Source organism: Triticum dicoccoides, chromosome 6A (genome assembly GCF_002162155.2).
Source record: "Triticum dicoccoides isolate Atlit2015 ecotype Zavitan chromosome 6A, WEW_v2.0, whole genome shotgun sequence".
Taxonomy (NCBI): Eukaryota; Viridiplantae; Streptophyta; class Magnoliopsida; order Poales; family Poaceae; genus Triticum; species Triticum dicoccoides.
The window spans coordinates 106,691,245-106,705,910 of NC_041390.1; the positions used below are offsets into that span (position 1 = coordinate 106,691,245).

Here is a 14,666-nt window from a genome sequence, read left to right on the forward strand (position 1 = left end):
ACTTCTAACCTAGCCGCCGCCGCCGCTCTTCTTTGGCCGCCGCCGCGGCTACCTCCGTAGCTGCCGCCGCCGCCCGTCCTGCCCGTTCGTCTTCGTCCAGCACCAGCCCGTCGCCAGCGTCGTCGTCATCTACCCCGACCACTTCGTCTACTCCGACCATCGTTGGTGACATCGGCACCACGTCGATGGGCGCCGCAATCGTCGTCGAGTTCTTCTCTGCTGGCCCCTCTGACTTCTCCGACATGGCGTACAGCTCATGCAGGTCCCTCGTCTACGCATGCCCGGTGCTGGAAACACCGATGCGTGCCTTCATCCACGACGTGTCCCCGGGCCTGGCAAGCCTGGTCGGCGCTTCGTCAACTTCGTCTTCGTCCGTCTACGCATGCCCGGTGCTGGCAACACCGATGCGTTCCTTCGTCCATGATGTGTCCACGGGCTTGGCAAACCTGCCACGACGCGTCGTCAACAACATTTTCTTCCCGGCGCACCCCTACTTCGACACCACTGTGCCCATGCTAACTCGGCGCCCTCTTGCGCCCGCGGCTCCACGGCGACTTCCTCGACACCGGCCACCCTGACTCGACTTCGACCACGACATTCGTCGCACTGCTACCTCGACCACGGCTCCACCACCCACGCTCTCGGCTACATCGACAAATGGCACAAAGGGCTACCGCTTGCTTGAGCAACCTCGTTGGTTTCCACTCCAGCCATGACTCCGCGATGTGTCGACCGTTACGACTGTGGGGGGGTGTCCGTCGGCTTGCCTTCGGATTCTTCTCCAGTCTCATCGTCTGCATCGCTACCGTTGTGACTGCGGGGGGATGTTGAGTAACGTGATTGTATTAGGAAATATAGGTTAGACTAGGAAATATTCTGGCTTGCCTTGTACTCCAAGTAGATCATGTACTCTTATATATATGCCCATGAGGCTCAAGCAATACAACGACTATTCCACCAATCCCTCTCTCCCTTCTAACAGTTAATCCTCAAGAGGCTCTTTTTTGTTGTTATTCCCGCAAAATGCAATGCGGAAAGCAACTCGCAACAAAGGCGCCGCTGGCAACGGATACATGCTTAGCAATCTGCCCAATGACCTTCTGCTTAACATTCTTGACAGGGTGGACACTGTTGGAAATATGCCCTAGAGGCAATAATAAATTGGTTATTATTATATTTCCTTGTTCATGATAATCGTTTATTATCCATGCTATAATTGTATTGATAGGAAACTCAGATACATGTGTGGATACATAGACAACACCATGTCCCTAGTAAGCCTCTAGTTGACTAGCTCGTTGATCAGTAGATGATTACGGTTTCCTGACCATGGACATTGATGTCGTTGATAATGGGATCACATCATTAGGAGAATGATGTGATGGACAAGACCCAATCCTAAGCCTAGCACAAAGATCGTGTAGTTCGTATGCTAAAGCTTTTCTAATGTCAAGTATCATTTCCTTAGACCATGAGATTGTGCAACTCCCGGATACCGTAGGAATACTTTGGGTGTGCTAAACGTCACAACGTAACTGGGTGGCTATAAAGGTACACTATAGGTATCTCCGAAAGTGTCTGTTGGGTTGGCACGAATCGAGGCTGGGATTTGTCACTCAGTGTGACGGAGAGGTATCTCTGGGCCCACTCGGTAGGACATCATCATAATGTGCACAATGTGATCAAGGAGTTGATCACGGGATGATGTGTTACGGAACGAGTAAAGAGACTTGCTGGTAACGAGATTGAACAAGGTATCGGGATACCGACGATCGAATCTCGGGCAAGTACAATACCGCTAGACAAAGGGAATTGTATACGAGATTGATCGAATCCTCGACATCGTGGTTCATCCGATGAGATCATCATGGAACATGTGGGAACCAACATGGGTATCCAGATCCCGCTGTTGGTTATTGACCAGAGAACGTCTCGGTCATGTCTGCATGGTTCCCGAACCTGTAGGGTCTACACACTTAAGGTTCGATGACGCTAGGGTTATAAAGGAAGTTTGTATGTGGTTACCGAATGTTGTTCGGAGTCCCGGATGAGATCCCGGACGTCACGAGGAGTTTCGGAATGGTCCGGAGGTAAAGATTTATATATGGGAAGTCCTGTTTTGGTCACCGGAAAAGTTTCGGGGTTTATCGGTAACGTACCGGGACCACCGGGAGGGTCCCGGGGGTCCACCAAGTGGGGCCACCAGCCCCGGAGGCTTGCATGGGCCAAGAGGGGAAGGGACCAGCCCCTGAGTGGGCTGGTGCGCCTCCCACAAGGCCCAAGGCACAGCTAGGAGGATAAAGGGGAAACCCTAGGCGCAGATGGGCCTAAGGCCCACCCTAGGGCGCGCCCCCTTCTCCCCATCTTGGCCGCCCCCCCTCCATCCCATCTAGGGCTGCCGCCCCCTAGGGGTGGGAACCCTAGAGGGGGCGCACCCTCCTCCCCTTCTCCTATAAATAGTGGGGGTTTTGGGCTGCCCAAGTGACACGATTTGATCTCTCCCTGGTGCAGCCCTACCTCTCTCCTCGTCGTCTCTTGCGGTGCTTGGCGAAGCCCTACTGGAGTACCACGCTCCTCCACCACCACCACACCATTGTGCTGCTGCTGGATGGAGTCTTCCTCAACCTCTCCCTCTCTCCTTGCTGGATCAAGGCATGGGAGACGTCACCGGGCTGTACGTGTGTTGAACGCGGAGGTGCCGTCCGTTCGGAACTAGGATCTCCAGTGATATGGATCACGACGAGTACGACTCCTTCAACCCGTTCTCTTGAACGCTTCCGCTTAGCGATCTACAAGGGTATGTAGATGCACTCCCCTTCCCCTCGTTGCTGGTTTCTCCATAGATAGATCTTGGTGACACGTAGGAAAATTTTGAATTTCTGCTACATTCCCCAACAGTGGCATCATGAGCTAGGTCTATGCATAGTTTCTATGCACGAGTAGAACACAAAGTAGTTGTGGGCGTTGATTTTGTTCAATATGCTTACCGTTACTAGTCCAATCTTGATTCGGCGGCATTGTGGGATGAAGCGGCCCGGACCGACCTTACACGTACTCTTACGTGAGACTGGTTCCACCGACTGACATGCACTAGTTGCATAAGGTGGCTAGCGGGTGTCTGTCTCTCCCACTTTCGTCGGATCGGATTCGATGAAAAGGGTCTTTATGAAGGGTAAATAGCAATTGGCATATCACGTTGTGGTTTTTGCGCAGGTAAGAAACGTTCTTGCTAGAAACCCATAGCAGCCACGTAAAACATGCAAACAACAATTAGAGGACGTCTAACTTGTTTTTGCAGGGTATGCTATGTGATGTGATATGTCCAAGAAGAATGTGATGAATGATATGTGATGTATGAGATTGATCATGTTCTTGTAATAGGAATCACGACTTGCATGTCGATGAGTATGATAACCGGCAGGAGCCATAGGAGTTGTCTTTATTTATTGTATGACCTGCATGTCATTGAACAACGCCATGTAATTACTTTACTTTATTGCTAACCGATAGCCATAGTAGTAGAAGTAATAAGTTGGCAAGACAACTTCATGGAGACACGATGATGGAGATCATGATGATGGAGATCATGGTCTCATGCCGGTGACAAGATGATCATGGAGCCCCAAGATGGAGATCAAAGGAGCTATATGATATTGGCCATATCATGTCACTATTATTTGATTGCATGTGATGTTTATCATGTTTATGCATCTTATTTGCTTAGAACAACGGTAGTAAATAAGATGATCCCTCATTAAAATTTCAAGAAAGTGTTCCCCCTAACTGTGCACCGTTGCGACAGTTCGTTGTTTCGAAGCACCACATGATGATCGGGTGTGATAGATTCTAACGTTCACATACAACGGGTGTAAGACAGATTTACACATGCGAAACACTTAGGTTGACTTGACGAGCCTAGCATGTACAGACATGGCCTCGGAACACAAGAGACCGAAAGGTCGAGCATGAGTCGTATGGTAGATACGATCAACATGAAGATGTTCACCGATGATGAATAGTTTGTCTCACGTGATGATCGGACACGGCCTAGTTGACTCGGATCATGTAATCACTTAGATGACTAGAGGGATGTCTATCTGAGTGGGAGTTCATAAGATGAACTTAATTATCCTGAACATAGTCAAAAGGTCTTCGCAAATTATGTCATGGCTCGCGCTTTAGTTCTACTATTTAGATATGTTCCTAGAGAAAATTTAGTTGAAAGTTGATAGTAGCAATTATGCGGACTAGGTCCGTAAACTGAGGATTGTCCTCATTGCTTCATAGAAGGCTTATGTCCTTAATGCACCGCTCAGTGTGCTGAACCTCGAACGTCGTCTGTGGATGTTGCGAACATCTGACATACACATTTTGATAACTACGTGATAGTTCAGTTAAACGGTTTAGAGTTGAGGCACCGAAGACGTTTTGAAACGTCGCGAAACATATGAGATGTTTCGAGGGCTAAAATTGAGATTTCAGGCTCGTGCCCACGTCAAGAGGCATAAGACCTCCGACGATTTCTTAGCCTGCAAACTAAGGGAGAAAAGCTCAATTGTTGAGCTTGTGCTCAGATTGTCTGAGTACAACAATCATTTGAATCGAGTGGGAGTTGATCTTCCAGATGAGATAGTGATCTTTCTCCGAAGTGATTACCACCAAGCTGCTAGAGCTTCGTGATGAACTATAATATATCAGGGACATATATGATGATCCTTGAGATATTCGCGATGTTTGACACCACAAAAGTAGAAATCAAGAAGGAGCATCAATTGTTGATGGTTGGTGAAACCACTAGTTTCAAGAAGGGCAAGGGCAAAAAGGGATGCTTCATGAAACGACAAATCAGCTGCTGCTCTAGTGAAGGAACCCAAGGTTGAACCCAAACCCGAGACTAAGTGCTTCTGTAATAAGGGGAACAGCCACTGGAGCAGAATTATCCTAGATACTTGGTAGATGAGAAGGCTGGCAAAGTCGATAGAAGTATATTGGATATACATTGTGTTAATGTGTACTTTACTAGTACTCCTAGTAGCACCATGGTATTAGATACCGGTTCGGTTGCTAAATGTTAGTAAACTCGAAATAAAAAGCTGCAGAGTAAACGGAGACTAGTTAAAGGTGAGCTGGCGATATGTGTTGGAAGTTTTTCCCAAGCTTGATGTGATCAAGCATCGCATGCTCCCTCTACCATCGAGATTGGTGCTTGCGTTGAGCATAGACATGATTGGATTATGTCTGTCACAATACGGTTATTCATTGAAGGAGAATAATGGTTACTCTGTTTATTTGAATAATACCTTCAATGGTCTTGCACCTAAAATGAATGGTTTGTTGAATCTCGATCGTAGTGATACACATGTTCATGCCAAAAGATATAAGATAGTAATGATAGTACCACCTACTTGTGGCACTGCCATGTAAGTCATATTGGTATAAAACGCATGAAGAAGCTCCATGTTGATGGATCTTTGGGCTCACTCATTTTGAAGAGTTTGAGACATGCGAACCATGTCTATTGGTGTATATGCATGAAGAAACTCCATGCAAATGGACCGTTTGGACTCACTTGGTTTTGAATCACTTGAGACATGCAAATCATACCACATGGGCAAGATGACTGAAAGCCTCGTTTTCAGTAAAATGGAACTAGAAAGCAACTTGTTGGAAGTAATACATTTTGATGTGTGCAGTCCAATGAGTGCTGAGGCGTGTAGTGGATATCGTTATGTTCTTACTTCACAGATGATTTGAGTAGATGTTGAGTATATTTACTTGATGAATCACGAGTCTGAATTATTGAAAGGTTCAAGTAATTTCAGGGTGAAGTTGAAAGATCATCGTGACAAGAGGATAAAAGATCTATGATATGATCATAGAGATGAATATCTGAATTACGAGTTTGGCACAGAATTAAGACATTGTGGAAATTGTTTCACAACTAATACAGCCTGGAACACCATAGTGTGATGGTGTGTCCGAACATCATAACTGCACCCTATTGGATATGATGCATACCATGATGTTTCTTATCGAATTACCACGATAGTTTATGGGTTAGGCATTAGAGACAACCACATTCACTTTAAATAGGGCACCACGTAATTCCGATGAGATGACACCGTATGAACTATGGTTTAGAGAAACCTAAGCTGTCTTTTCTTAAAAGTTTGGGGCTGCGACGCTTATGTGAAAAAGTTTCAGGCTGATAAGCTTGAACCCAAAGCGGATAAATGCATCTTCATAGGACACCCAAAACAGTTGGGTATACCTCCTGTCTCAGATCCGAAAGAAATAAGGGATTGTTTCTAGAATTGGGTCCTTTCTCGAGGAAAAGTTTCTCTCGAAAGAATTGAGTGGGAGGATGGTGGAGACTTGATGAGGTTATTGAACCGTCTCTTCAACTAGTGTGTGGAAGGGCACATGAAGTTGTTCCTGTGGCACCTACACCAATTGAAGTGGAAGCTTATGATAGTGATCATGAAACTTCAGATCAAGTCACTAACAAACCTCGTGGGATGACAAGGATGTGTACTACTTCAGAGTGGTACGTAATCCTGTCTTGTAAGTCATGTTGCTAGACAACAATGAACCTACGAGCTATGGAGAAGCGATGGTGGGCCCGGATTCCGATAAATGGCTCGAGGCCATAAAATCCGAGAGAGGATCCATGTATGAAAACAAAGTGTAGACTTTGGCAGAACGGCTCGATGGTCGTAAGGCTGTTGAGTACAGATGGATTTTAAAAGGAAGACGGACAATGATGATAAGTATCACCATTAAGAAAGCTCGACTTGTCGTTAAGATTTTTTCCGACAAGTTCAAGGAGTTGACTATGATGAGACTTTCTCACTCGTAGCGATGCTAAGAGTTTGTTGGAATTATATTAGCGATTACTGCATTATTTATGAAATCTTGCAGATAGGATGTCAAAACATTGTTTCCTCGACGATTTTCTTGAGGAAAGGTTGTATGTGATACAACCGGAAGGTTTTGTCAATCCTGAAAGATGCTAATAAGTATGCAAAGCTCCAGCAATCCTTCTAAGGACTAGAGTAAGCATCTTGGAGTTGGAATGTATGCTTTGATGAGATGATCAAAGATTTTGGGTGTATACAAAGTTTATGGGAAACTTGTATTTCCAAAGAAGTGAGTGGGAGCACTATAGAATTTCTGATGAATATATGTTGTTGACATATTGTTGATCAGAAATGACGTAGAATTTCTGGAAAGCATATAGGGTCATTTGAAAGGTGTTTTTCAATGGAAAACCTGGATTAAGCTACTTGAACATTAAGCATCAAGATCTATAAGGATAGATCAAAAACGCTTAATGGTACTTTCAAATGAGCACATACCTTGACATGATCTTGAAGGTGTTCAAGATGGATCAGCCAAAGAAGGAGTTCTTGCCTGAGTTGTAAGGTATGAAGTTAAGACTTAAAGCTCGACCACGGCAGAAGAAAGAGGAAGGACGAAGGTCGTCCCCTATGCTTTTGTCATAGGCTCTATACGGTATGCCATGCTAAGTACCGCACCTGATGTGTGCCTTGCCACATGTCTGGCAAGAGGGTACAAAGATGATCTAGGAGTAGATCACCAGATAGCGGTCAAAATTATCCTTAGAGAAATAAGGTTATGTTTCTCGGTTATGGAGGTGATAAAGAGTTCGACGTAAAGAGTTACATCGATGCAAGCTTAACACCTATCCGGATAGCTCTAAGTAGAGATACCGGATTCGTATAGTAGAACAGTTATTTGAAATGGCTCCAAATATAGCGTAGTAGCTGCATCCGCAAGATGACATACATACGAATCTGAATGTTGCAGACCCGTAGACTACAACCTCTCTCACAAGCATAACATGATCAAACCCAGAACTCTTTGGGTGTTAGTCACATGGGGATGTGACCTTGAGTGTTAATCACATATCGATGTGAACTGGATTATTGACTCTAGTGCAAGTGGGAGACTGTTGGAAATATGCCCTAGAGGCAATAATAAATTGGTTATTATTATATTTCCTTGTTCATGATAATCGTTTATTATCCATGCTATAATTGTATTGATAGGAAACTCAGATACATGTGTGGATACATAGACAACACCATGTCCCTAGTAAGCCTCTAGTTGACTAGCTCGTTGATCAATAGATGGTTACGGTTTCCTGACCATGGACATTGGATGTCGTTGATAACGGGATCACATCATTAGGAGAATGATGTGATGGACAAGACCCAATCCTAAGCCTAGCACAAAGATCGTGTAGTTCGTATGCTAAAGCTTTTCTAATGTCAAGTATCATTTCCTTAGACCATGAGATTGTGCAACTCCCGGATACCGTAGGAATACTTTGGGTGTGCCAAACGTCACAACGTAACTGGGTGGCTATAAAGGTACACTACAGGTATCTCCGAAAGTGTCTGTTGGGTTGGTACGAATCGAGGCTGGGATTTGTCACTCCGTGTGACGGAGAGGTATCTCTGGGCCCACTCGGTAGGACATCATCATAATGTGCACAATGTGATCAAGGAGTTGATCACGGGATGATGTGTTATGGAACGATTATAGAGACTTGTCGGTAACGAGATTGAACAAGGTATCGGGATACCGACGATCGAATCTCGGGCAAGTACAATACCGCTAGACAAAGGGAATTGTATACGGGATTGATCGAATCCTCGACATCATGGTTCATCCGATGAGATCATCATGGAACATGTGGGAACCAACATGGGTATCCAGATCCCGCTGTTGGTTATTGACCAGAGAACGTATCGGTCATGTTTGCATGGTTCCCGAACCCGTAGGGTCTACACACTTAAGGTTCGATGACGCTAGGGTTATAAAGGAAGTTTGTATGTGGTTACCGAATATTGTTCGGAGTCCCGGATGAGATCCCGGACGTCACGAGGAGTTTCGGAATGGTCCGGAGGTAAAGATTTATATATGGGAAGTCCTGTTTTGGTCACCGAAAAAGTTTCGGGGTTTATCGGTAACGTACCGGGACCACTGGGAGGGTCCCGGGGGTCCACCAAGTGGGGCCACCAGCCCCGGAGGCTTGCATGGGCCAAGAGTGGGAAGGGACCAGCCCCTGAGTGGGCTGGTGCGCCTCCCACAAGGCCCAAGGCGCAGCTAGGAGGAGAAGGGGGAAACCCTAGGCGCAGATGGGCCTAAGGCCCACCCTAGGGCGCGCCCCCTTCTCCCCCTCTTGGCCGCCCCCCCTCCATCCCATCTAGGGCTTCCGCCCCCTAGGGGTGGGAACCCTAGAGGGGGCGCACCCTCCTCCCCTTCTCCTATAAATAGTGGGGGTTTTGGGCTGCCCAAGTGACACGATTTGATCTCTCCCTAGCGCAGCCCTACCTCTCTCCTCCTCGTCTCTTGCGGTGCTTGGCGAAGCCCTGCTGGAGTATCACGCTCCACCACCACCACGCCATTGTGCTGCTGCTGGATGGAGTCTTCCTCAACCTCTCCCTCTCTCCTTGCTGGATCAAGGCATGGGAGACATCACCGGGCTGTACGTGTGTTGAACGCGGAGGTGCCGTCCGTTCGGCACTAGGATCTCCGGTGATTTGGATCACGACGAGTACGACTCCTTCAACTTGTTCTCTTGAACGCTTCCTCTTAGCGATCTACAAGGGTATGTAGATGCACTCTCCTTCCCCTCGTTGCTGGTTTCTCCATAGATAGATCTTGGTGACACGTAGGAAATTTTGAATTTCTGCTACGTTCCCCAACAGACACGCTCGACGCTATAAGGACCCGCATCCTGTCCAAGCGAATGCTGAAGCTCCCTGCCATGCTCATGCGGATCTTCCTAAGTGTTAGCTCCATTCCAGGTCTCCATGATCGTGTTGTCATCACCAGCGAGTTGCTCCGGACCAACAGTGCCGTGGCTCATGTAACAGATAGCATCTTGACCACAAGGAGCCCGGACATCGCCATCAGCAAACTCAGAATCAGATTTATCTTGACGCAAGATGACTTTCTCACCATTACCAAATCTGTTGCCCATGCCATGGCAGCCCGGAAGGTTGACGCAGCCGAGTTTGAGATCACAACGGAGAAGGCTTATAAGATATCCTCTCCTGATGATCTCGTCCGCTTTGGGAAGCAGTTCAATGATTTTATCGGTGCTTGTCCGGATGCATTTGCTGGTCTTAGGTGCCTGTGGCTGCGCAACATGAGGTTTGGTGAACTGGACATTCCCAACATCCTCAGCACTTGCAAGCTCTTGGAGTCTCTGCATTTAACCTATTGCGACTCAGGGATCCATTCTGTACTCCAAGTAGAACATGCTCTACTTGTTGAGCTCGAGGTTGACTATGGGCAATTTGAGAGAATCGAGCTGATATGTCTACCCAAACTCCAACGGGTGAGCTATACTGGTTGGTACTCTCATGAAGATCCCCTTTATTTTGGTTTTGTACCACAACCTTCAAAGCTGAGCCTCACTAAAACTGGCGTCAGTTCGGATAAGACTCTTGAGTTAACTATGTTCCTTGCTAATGTTCCTGCCATAACCGATCTGCATCTGGATTTTAGAAGTGAAAAGGTACTCATTAGTTTTTGAATCATATCTGTTCCTTCTCACTTTACATATGATGGTTATATGTAACAATAGTAACTTGAGGGGGTCTTCTCCCCCAGTTGAGAATGTAGTTTATATGGAACTTGCACTGACTTTGTATTCTTTTTTTCCATCCTAGATCTGGGTTCTACCAGAATGCCCGAAGCTGCTCACGACTATGCTCAGCAAACTACAGCATGTGAATCTAGACAATCTTCCTGAAGGATGTGATTTAGGTTGGACACCATTTATTCTTGAAGCTGCACCCTCCCTAAAAGCGCTGTGCATCACAGTATGGGATCATTGGTGCATAATGGCGACAGACAAAGAGTTTCGGAAGGAAAATGGTTTCTGCGAAAAGGCAGACGTGAAGTGGAAGCCATATGCCGCTGCTTTCAAGCACAAGAATCTGGCTAAGCTTACCATATATGGCTTACAACCTGACGGCAACTTTATGCGATACATCAGGTGTGTTGTGGAAGCTGCAGTGAATATGATAGAGATATCTCTGCATGACAGAAAGATGTGTGGACGCTGTGGTGACTTGGATCCCGAGATCAAAGACAAGGTTTGTCCATCAAGATATCCACGGACCGCTGAGGAGAGGAAGAGGGCAGTTGAGGGGTTGGGTTTGGCTTCGCCGGCTCTGATTCACTTTCGGTCCTAAATGAAAATTGATCGGCACCGTATTCTTATCATCTATCCTATCATGTATTAGTTGGAAGGAGTTCCTCAATTGCATAATAATTCTATAGTTACCGACCTGTACTCTGCTTTCCCTTCAATTGAAGCTTGTACTATTGCCTAACTGAGCCTCCATAACTTTTCTTTATGCTAGAACCAAACACTTCTGATGCATTGGAATAAGTTGATGTGTTCACTGCTTCCATAGTCCATACATACATAAGGATTAGTTTAGGAACAACAAACAGGTAAGCAAGCACTCATGTCGCCCTCGACGGTTTCTATTTCTGCGGAAAGTGTAGAGACAGTGTTTTCTTACCTAGGAAACTGACTCCGTGGTGATTAGAAAATTATATGTATCTATGGATATGCACTCTCTTTTTTTTTCTCAAATTTGATTGATAGAAGTACTTTGGATGCAGATCGGTGGTTCAAGGGAAAAAAAAGACTATCCAACTTATTTCTGCTACAATTGGCTGTATGTAAATGTCCTAGAACAAAATATGAAGCATGCATGGGTTATCATATTGCACAAATACTCCCTCCGTTCTTAAATATAAGTCTTTCTAGAGATTTCAATATGAACTACATACGGATGTATATAGACATATTTTAGAGTGTAGATTCACTAATTTTGTTCCGTATGTAGTCCATAGTGGAATCTCTAAAAAGACTTATATTTAGGAACGGAGGGAGTAGTTGAGTAAACCAATTGGTTGTTGTTGAGAAAATCAGTGTTCAGATATTATATCTCATGTTCTTCCATTTGGAGATAGATAATAATTGAGAGAGAGAGAATCAAGTTGCCCTGCTTTAGTAAATCTCTTGGATTCATATGACATATCCTCACATTAGATGAAGACCTCATTAAAACTTATTCACAAAATAATAATCCCATAAGCAAGTGTAAATTAATGTATGCAAATTTGTTCACTCATAGTAAAAGGTGTGCTGTGATTGGTCTTGAAAGTCGAACTGTTTAGATTTTTCTCGATTTTTCTGTTGTCTTTTTCGCTGGAAACTCAGAGATGCATTGACCTACAAATCCAATGGAATTGAAATTGTTCCAGCTTGCATATCTAGGATTACTAGATTATCAGTAGTAGAACTTTGAGCCTCTAAATGTGCCTGATTGCAAGACGAATGGTAAGAGATTGATGTCAATATCGTGGTTTCGAAGAGGAAAGGTACTATTAGGGCTTTGGACGATGCTTCGGTGCCTTAAAGGCACCTGCCCTTGGGTCACTGACATGTGGGCCAGTGGCCCACATGTCAGTGACCCAAGGGCAGGTGCCTTTAAGGCACCGAAGCTGCGTCCTAGGCTGAGTTAAACGTATTCTCTACAAATGTTTAAGACTCTTGGAAGGCTGGAACTACATATACAAGGAATCTACAGACTGCATGTCAAGAAGGTATTGTTGTAGTTCTTTAATGTGATGACAAATATTAATGTGCAAAGCAGGTGTGTATTGTTTTTCTGTAGCCATTGTTCTTTCATAGAAACCAAACTCTGAGTTGACAATAAAGTTATATTGTTTGATGAAATTATCTGCCATTTAGACTGTATTATTTATACGTGTATATATACTGACGTTGAACATCTGCAAAGTGCAAATACATTGGAACCATTTTATTAACTGAAAAAGTATATAATGGGTGATCTGTATTGGTTGTATAACTGAAGCGTGCCATACATAAACCATCAAAATTGATAAATCATCACAGTAATCATCGGGCACAGTAAAGTGCGCCTATCTCTGGAAAATACACAGGAGCTTCTGAGTGCTCCATGCCCCTATACGAATATTAAATGTAAAAAGTACCCAAAAAAATCAAAAAACTGAAATTTGGGGATACCAAACCTGGATTCTCAATCTACTTCCCTGTGAAATTTCGTGAAAAGAAACCAGAAAACGTATTCGTGGCAAAGAAAATACTGTCCTAACAAATTTTTTTTTCAAATTTCTCAGTGTTTTTTTAAGCTTAATGTTCATATAGAGGGTGTAGCATCCAGGTGCTACAAATCCGCTTCCATTTATCCCTCTAATTTATTTGACAAAGGATGGATTTTATTGTCTAAGTGTCTAACTATACTCTATCAGCATGGCCGCCATTGACGGCGTGACCCGCCGCAAAACCCGGCTGTCTTCACCGCTGCTCCGGGAGGCATCGCCGGCGCCACTGCCCTAGCTACTGAACACAAAGAGGCAGCGGTCGCCATCGCCATCGCCGCGCCTGCAGGCGTACAGATCGAGGCGGTCTCCCTTGCACAAGCCGCTCTCCTCCACGAGCCGCCTCCACTGGTGCCCCACGACCCGGTACGCCTTGCAGGAGTTGAGGTAGCGGAGGTGGGCGTCCCTCTCGCGGCCGTCGGCGTCGAGGAGCTTGACCGGGACCGCGTTCTGGGCGTTCAGGCCGTCGCCGCGGAGTTCCTCCAGCTCCGGGAAGAGCTTGGGGATGGGGCCGCCCCGCACCTGCTCCTTGGTCAGGAGCAGCCTGTTCTGCCCCGCCTGGACGTCGGACTGCTCCAGCGCCTTGCACAGCGCTCAGTCGGCGTCGTGCACGCCGTGGCTGCCCATCACCTGCCGGTGGCGCGCCTCCTCCGCCGGATCGATGCGGCCGCGGGAAGTCATGGAGCCGTTCATGCGGTTGGGCGGGGAGATCTGTCGTGCGTACGTTTGTGTACGTTCGTGTTAGAGCAGACCTAGCAACCTCCATTATAAAAGAAGTTGCGTTACGCGGTTCAACCCGGCGCGCGCCGCTCAGTCGCTGACGTCACGAAGGCTTCGGCTGATACCACGACGTCGAGTGCACATAACTGTCCCACGTAGATGGTTAGTGCGTATAGGCCAGTGGCCAGACTCAATCAAATACCAAGATCTTGTTAAACGTGTTATCTTGAAATAACCTCGAACGCCGACCAGGGCCAGGCCCATCTCTCTCCTAGGTGGTCTCAACCTGCCCTGTCACTTCGCCACAAAGATCCACACAGAGGGCCGTTGGGACAAAGGTCCTTTCAGCCCCCAATCCGTAATCACTCGCGGGTGCTCCACGAGCCGACCCGTCTTTAGTCACCACATTTATCATATATTATGTATATAAGTATATACCAGTGACCACCTCCAGAGTGATCACGGCCCGATAGTATAGCATGGCAGACGGACAAGAATGTAGGGTCACTGATGGCAAACTAGCATCAAGATTGCAGGTAAAGGTAACAACAGTAGTAGCAAGGACAGACTATGCATCAGGATAGGATTAACGAAAAGTAGTAACATGCTACACTACTCTAATGCAAACAGTAGAGAGAAGAGTAGGCGATATCTGATGATCAAAGGGGGGGGGGGGGCTTGCCTGGAAGCCCAGCCGAGAAGGAGGGGTCGTCAACACATAAATCAGAAAGATACGCGCC

General features: G+C 46.1%; 1 protein-coding gene and 1 pseudogene across 1 annotated transcript; one reads left to right on the forward strand and one right to left on the reverse strand.

Annotated features, from left to right (window-relative positions):
• Positions 1-1,028: 1,028 nt before the first annotated feature.
• Positions 1,029-11,237, forward strand: LOC119317892. The gene is made up of 4 exons (XM_037592390.1): positions 1,029-1,121; positions 2,911-2,914; positions 9,741-10,555; positions 10,710-11,237. Exons 1-4 carry the CDS (start codon positions 1,029-1,031, stop codon positions 11,235-11,237), a joined length of 1,440 nt encoding a protein of 479 aa, XP_037448287.1.
• Positions 11,238-13,352: 2,115 nt separating this feature from the next.
• LOC119315723 lies at positions 13,353-13,887 on the reverse strand (annotated as a pseudogene).
• Between the last annotated feature and the right edge of the window lie 779 nt (positions 13,888-14,666).